At 47.1% G+C, this 7191-nt stretch overlaps 1 protein-coding gene across 1 annotated transcript; it reads left to right on the forward strand.

Moving 5' to 3' along the window:
* Window positions 1-761: 761 nt before the first annotated feature.
* Window positions 762-5711, forward strand: Id4 (inhibitor of DNA binding 4, HLH protein). Its single transcript, XM_041644979.1, has 3 exons — window positions 762-1671; window positions 2013-2071; window positions 2647-5711. The coding sequence occupies exons 1-2, from the start codon at window positions 1231-1233 to the stop codon at window positions 2055-2057; spliced, it is 486 nt and encodes a 161-aa protein (XP_041500913.1). The 5' UTR covers window positions 762-1230; the 3' UTR covers window positions 2058-2071; window positions 2647-5711.
* Window positions 5712-7191: the final 1480 nt, after the last annotated feature.

Raw genomic sequence — 7191 nt, forward strand, 5'->3', positions numbered from 1 at the left:
GAATCTTGATTTTTTTTATTATTATTTTGTTTTGTTTTTTTGTTTTTCATCAGAATCCCTGCATTTGATCTGGCTTCCGGCATTCTTTTCCTATATTTTTTTCTTTTGCTAAGCTTTAGCGTGCATATATATGCATACATACATATGGAAAGGCTACTCATTCCATTCAATCATATGAGCTCCGCAATTGTGCAAACATGAATGATGATACCATGGGGGGTAACAGACAAATGAACCAACGTGCTTCTTGAAAGCTAGTCCTGAAAGCACTGGAATCTTAGGGACGGGTAGTCTAGGGGCTCAGCCCCCCAATTAGAAGAATAACAGGGAACCTGCGAGCAAGACGCCGAGAGTCGAATCCCCCCCGACCCCGCCTCCCCCCTCCCCCCCCCCCCACTTCCTAGCCCCCGGCAGCCTAGCCCCGGGGAGAATGCATTCCAACCCGCGCATTCCCCTAGTTCTTCGCAGGAACTTCTCTCCGTCTCTTCTCCTCCCTCGGGCACTCTCCATCCTGGCCCGACTCCCACCCAGTTCTCATTTTCTCAGGTCCCCTCCCACAGCATTGACGGAATGGAGTGCCCTTCCCATTGGCCCGAGCCTCATTTCCCCCCTCCCCCAGTGGCACTGGCCTCCTGATTGGTTGGTCACTCCAGAACACCCCCCCCCCCCCCCGCCCATCCCTGCACTTGGGTTGCCCAGCGCCCCGCCCTCACCACCTCCCTCCGCGCCACCGCCTGCGCGCCCAGCTCGCCCGCGTCCGGTTCTAGGGGCGACCCAGCCCGCGCGCTGGCCCCGCCCCCAGGTCGCGCGCGGCTCTACATATACTGCTGCGCCGCAAGCCGGGCGAAGCCGTTGAGCGGGGAGGCACGGTTGGGAGTCCTCACTTCGAGAGGGTAGTAGCCGGCTAGGGGAGCCCGGTGGCGGCGATCCACCTTAGTCTGTGCTCGAAAGGGAGCGACTCAGAGACCAGGGTGGGCTACTTTATTTTTCTTCCGGGCCTTTTGATTTTTCTTGTCTTTCGCTTTGGGCCGAGTGTCGCTCACTGAGAACTGAGATATCCTTGCCAAAACCCTGAGCGACCCTTCCGTCGATTTCTGGGGCTCGGGGTCGCCGACTGCTGCAAGCGCCTCGGACGCGCAGGCTAGGGAAGCAAAGCGCATCGCAGGCGGGGATCCGGAGCTCGCTCGACCGTTTGTCCCACAGCGGGTCTCCTCGCGCAGGACTCGCGCGATGAAGGCGGTGAGCCCGGTGCGCCCCTCGGGCCGAAAGGCGCCGTCGGGCTGCGGCGGCGGGGAGCTGGCGCTACGCTGCCTGGCCGAGCATGGCCACAGCCTGGGTGGCTCGGCGGCCGCAGCCGCCGCCGCCGCGGCAGCGCGCTGCAAGGCAGCCGAGGCTGCGGCCGACGAGCCGGCACTGTGCCTGCAGTGCGATATGAACGACTGCTACAGCCGCCTGCGGAGGCTCGTGCCCACCATCCCGCCCAACAAGAAAGTCAGCAAAGTGGAGATCCTGCAGCACGTTATCGACTACATCCTGGACCTGCAGCTGGCGCTGGAGACGCACCCTGCTCTGCTGAGACAGCCGCCACCGCCCGCTCCACAGCTCCACCCGGCCGGGGCTTGTCCGGCTGCCCCGCCGCGGACCCCGCTCACTGCGCTCAACACCGACCCGGTGAGAAGCCTCCGCGGGCGTCCCCCGGGCATCATGAGGGTGGTGGTGGGGCAGCAAGATGCGGGTGGTCTCCCTCCTTCCAGGGAATGGCAGCGGCTTCCCGGATCTCCGCCGGGAGCCGCCTGCTGGGCTGGGTGATCGCAAGTGCCGGTGCAGGAGCTGGTTGGGACTCGGAGCTGCGCGTCTCCAGGACTGTCCCTTGCAGCTTCAGGGGGCTTCCCCAGCTTCTGACTGGGGTGGGGACTCCGCGCTTCTGCCTAGTTTCCCAGGACGGCTCCCGGGCGGTGGTGACAGCGTCTGCACACCCTAACCTTTCCTTTGGTGTTGGGTTGCTGTTCTAGGCCGGCGCCGTGAACAAGCAGGGCGACAGCATTCTGTGCCGCTGAGCCGCGCTGGCCAGGTGAGCGCTCAGGTCCCGAATTGGGTGGTGGATCACCGGGGTCTCACCTCCCCAGGGGTTGCTGGTGCCAGGCACCGTGGTGATCGTTCTCTCCCAGCATTTCGGAGAGTAAATCCCCGTGCACACCCACACCTTCTCTGCCACCCAGTTAGCGACACAGTCCGCACTTCGTTTTCCAACTCGGGGGTCACTCTGCAGCTGCGCCCCGCTTTCCTCTCGCTGTAACCGACAGGCTCTGCTGGTCCCCTCTACCTCTAAGGGAGGGCACCCTCCTGGGCGCGGAAACTGCCTCAGGGTCCCAAGTTCTCCCAGCCTCCCTTCCCACCCCTCATCGCCAGTAGAGCGACCTGACAAAGAGATGCATGCGGGCATAGTGCCCCGGAATGCTTCCCCTTGCTGTCCCCAGCCCGCATTTGCCTCCTTGGCGCTTGGCTGGGCTGCGGGCTGCGGGTGTTGTCTGACCCGGCAGTTTGTTTTGGGTTGTTGATCATGCATGTCTTGAGTTTGGTCGGTGGCGCCAGTTAGTCTGCAGCGAGATGGTTCACACACCCCCTCTATTCATTCCTCTTCCACAGGTGTGCGGCAGCCTGAGCACCAGCGAGCCAGGAGCCCCAGAAAGGGAGGGCCAGAGCAGAAATTAAGAGAAAAAAGCCACCGGAGGAAAAAGAAAAAAATCTTCAGCAAATCTAGAAACGTCTCGTCTCGTCATTCCAAGAGAGAGAGAGGAAAAAAAATAATAAAACTTTCATTCACTTTTAAGTTTTTGCACGTTCACAAGCTTTCTCCGTACGTATTCTCTTTTGTTTCTTCTTTCATAACCGCTGTGAATTGTACATTTCTGTGGTTATTTTTGTCACCCTTTGGGAGGTGCGGTTAAACTTGGAAGTTTAAGTGTGACAGGACTGCTAAGTAGAAGACCGATAGTGAATCCAGCTTTAGAGGCTACATTGTGACGAGGGAACTTGTTTTTGTTTTTGAAGCTTTACTAATATACCAGAGCATTGTAGATACGTTGTTTTACATCTATTGTTTAAAATAGATGATTATAACAGGGCAGGGAACTTCTCTGCAAGAATGTTACATATTGTATAGATAAGTGAGTGACATTTCATACCCTGTACATATAGAGATGTTCTATAAAGTGTGAGAAAGTATATGCGCTTTAATAGACTACTGTAATTATAAGATATTTTTAATTAAATATTTTTTGTAAATATTATGTGTGCGTTTTTTTAATCTATGGGAATATTTCTTTTAGAAAATTCTTTTCCAGCTCCCTTGCAGAGCTCTTAATATCTCAAAGTGTTTTGTTTCACCAGGCTGTTGATTTGTTTTTGTTTTGCTCAGTATCCAGTATCTGAGGCTCGGAAGTTACAGCCCTAGGTACTGTTCTTGCATGTTTGCATGAGATGTTTAATCACAAAATAAACTGTTCCGAGTCCATTCAGATGTGTTTTCTTTAACCTAGACAGAAACCTTTGTATCTGAAGTGTACATGTTGAAAACATACCTTATCAATTTTTAAGTACAGGGTTTTATAGTGTAATATTTAAAGAATTAAGTGTGTGAGGTTTTTTTTTCTTTTTGAAATGAGATCAAAAACTAGATTCCGAGTGATTTTGCATCTAGGATGAAGAAATGCTTGGCTCTTTACGGAGTCCACAGAGTCTGCTCTTATCAAAGTGAAAATGCTTGTCATTCTTCATTTTACACTAAAGCATAATGTCTTGAAGTTTCATATCTGTACAGATTATTGAAGTCATAGAAATGAAAAATGTTCTCTGCTTGCTACCAAAGGACAAACTCTTGGAAACGGACATTTTCTGCCCTCCTTTCTCCAAAGAATATTACTAGGCATCAGTAAAAGAGGAAAAATAAGAGCTTAATGGAAAATCCTTCAAGCAGGGATAAAAGTCGATCTTCAAACATTTACTTACGTAGACCAAAAATTCTGATGACCACATCTAGATTATTTTTTTATAAAAATGATTTTCACTATAGCGATGTCAGTTACCACTAAGCTCCTGTCCAATTTCATGTGATGTGTAACTTTTACATGTGAAAATTAAACGTAGATTTATCTGTCTTGTACTGTGACTTCTGGTGTGATTTCTTTAGCACCATGGAACTGATTTAGGACCCTTCCCTTCCAGGAAAGTTGTCTTTTCTAGGTGAGCTGTTAACTCCAGGATTGGTGAACATCACACATTTAATGTAATGGGTATTTTACATACCAGTTAGGTGGGATTTTTAGAGCGGGAGAATTAAGTAGGATTTAATTGGGTGCTTTGTAAATAGTGAACTGTGTGTAAACGTGGTCTGTTTGATTTCTAAAAGGAAAGGATTTGTTTCAGATTATACAAGAATAAAAGTATTATAGACCCAAGGGACTTTTTATGAAGTCAAAGTCAAATATTTATGGGAATATGAAATGTCACAGCCCCTAGCTGTCAGTTGAAGCGGTAATACCGCAACAGACATGAACAAAATGAATATGAAGAGGTTAAAAATTAACCCAGGGTTTCTTTAAAACCTGTGTCCTCTCCCCCACCCACCCACCACCAGTGCTTGCTTGCTCCTCAGCTCCTTCCCTGGTCTCTGGTGTTTCTAGAATTTGATGTATCTGGTGTTGAACCTTATAAAGTCAAAGGACGGCCTTGGATGAGATTTTTGCTTAATTTTTTTATTACTCATTGTTCTCACACATCAGGAGAAGAACACTAGAACACTGGTGGAATTCCAAGTCTGAAGAATTCTAAGGATTGCATTCTTTGTTAGTGAAAAGGGCACAATTCCTCCTTTTCTTTGGCAGTTGGAGTTCAGAGGGATTGTGTCACACGTCCTTCTCTGGAACTGCGTTTTCATGCCTGACTGCTGAACCCTACTTAAGCTGCTAGGCAGAGTCTAAAGCTCACGTTTACTGAACTCTGAATCTTTAGGGGAAAAAAAATGTCTAGATGTTTCCAGTATTAGAAGAGAGATACTGGTGTTTAGATTTATATTTGAGCATCCCCCCCCCCGCCAAAAAAAACACTGAAAGAAATGTGTTTTTGGAGATGCTGTTTCTGAGAGTTCGTATTTTTCCCTTGGCCCACTGAAACAGGATTTGACATTCCTAAATAGAACTACTGCTCCTTAAATGACAAAAAAAAAAAAAAAAAGTATACAGTTGTACAAGATACCACAATCTATGAACATATTGCCTGTATCCTAACCAGGCAACCAGATAATAAAATCATTTAAGTCTCTTATCCAGATAGTTTTACTTGGGCAAATATTTAGCTTAGCAAAAGAAAATATCCTGACCTGTTTTTTTGGTAATTTGTAAAGTTTTATTGTATAGGTAAAACCAAAGAATAAGGTTCATTTTAAACCCTGGACTGAATATAAGTGTCCCCAGCCAAGGATGTTCCTAAAGTTGTTAGGAAACCCTGGCATCTCAGACATCTGATGATTAAAAACAAAAAAAAATACGCCTTTTCATTTCAAAGAACTGACTGACTCTGGTATTGTGTGATTCCTACTCCAGTTTAGTGTCAAACTTGAACTGCAATTTTAGAACTTTAAGAAAAATTTTTGATTCGCCCCCCACCCTATTGTATTAGATTCCTCTGTACTAATAAATGAGTCTTCGCTGAGAAAAAGAATCTGAAGTTTGTGGTTTTTAATCGACTTGCCCTGAGTTATGTAATTTTTCATTGTCAGGAACCTTGATGTCCCTTGATGGACAATTATTTACCATGTTGCTAACCATGGGGTGAAAAATGCGTCTTTAAAATGGTGATGGGAATAGGAAGAAAGTGTAGTTTGAATGGGGCTAGCTTTCCTACTTGATGGTGTCTGTTAGGACGGGAAGCAGAGATCCTACACCCGGAGAGGGTGGTGCCCAGAGAAGACTAGACTCCAAAAAGAGAAAAGTGCGTAAATTTCCCAGTAGTGCAGAATCAAATCAAACTGCCTCTGCCGTTCGAGTTGGCACATACTAATTATATCCATGTTGATCAGCCCATATAGCCCTGAGGTCTCCACAGGGCCAAGCCCCCACCCTCCAGGCTTATGAGGAAGGGAAGCCTTCCCACTGCCACCTGGTTAAGTCCAGGAAATGAATTTTTAGCTTCTGAGTGAATCTTAATAGGGCTGTCCTCAGGAGGCTTCAGACCCACACGACTTCTTTCGTTAGAAGCCACGCTATGCTGACAAAGTACTGGTTTTATTCATTAGAACCTCTGCCCACAAGACTGTAAAACTGAATTGACTTCCAGCTGCTCCTTGAACAAGATTGAGGGCGTATGTTCAATGACAGGGACACTATTCGCAAATGGGAACCACTGATGTATTGAAGGGTGGCAACCTCGGGTCTCACAGGCTTCACTGGGAACTGGGAATATTGTAAATCTTGGGTGAGCTCTTCCTCATTCACGTTTACTCCCTATCCCAGCTCTTCCTCACCAAGGGCCTTCTACACACATACACCAAAGCAAAGTAATGGATGGAAGGAGGCTGCCTGAATATGAGATGAGAAGAGATGTGAAACCCAGGGTTAACTTGGAAAGCCCTCCAGAGGCCATAAAAATCCGGGCAAACACCACTGTCTCTGAGAGGACAAGACAAAATGAATTACCTGGGTTTCACCAACTAAAATAGGACGCGAGACGATCTGAACCTTAAGCATCTAAATAAGGAGTCCCAAGTCACTTTCTATATATGAATCCGCTAGTGTGTGGAATTTTTTCCCATAAGAAATTGTCTACTCCAGAGAGGAACTTTTTAAGGGATTCCATGCAAGCTTACAGGGAACAGAGATCTTATCATTGACTTATAATTAGCATTTTGTAGTTCTTCGTGGTATAAAACGCCTGTTGGCACTTCTGACATGCATACTGAAGTCAAACTTTATAATTATATCTTTTGTTCCAAGTTTTAATTCCCAAGGTGTTGAAATCTAATGGTTCTTCATGCATATTCGTGTTTCTTAAATACTCAAATATCTTAAATATCTCTTGAATATTTTAAACATCTGTTGAAATATTTAAGATATTTCCTTAAATACTAGCTTAAAATTATGCAAGTTTTAGCAGTCAGTTGAGACCCTACAATCATGGCTGTGAACCACACACAGC

This window comes from Microtus oregoni, unplaced genomic scaffold (genome assembly GCF_018167655.1).
Source record: "Microtus oregoni isolate MIOR12 unplaced genomic scaffold, Mior012 000103F_ref0000194, whole genome shotgun sequence".
Taxonomy (NCBI): domain Eukaryota; kingdom Metazoa; phylum Chordata; class Mammalia; order Rodentia; family Cricetidae; genus Microtus; species Microtus oregoni.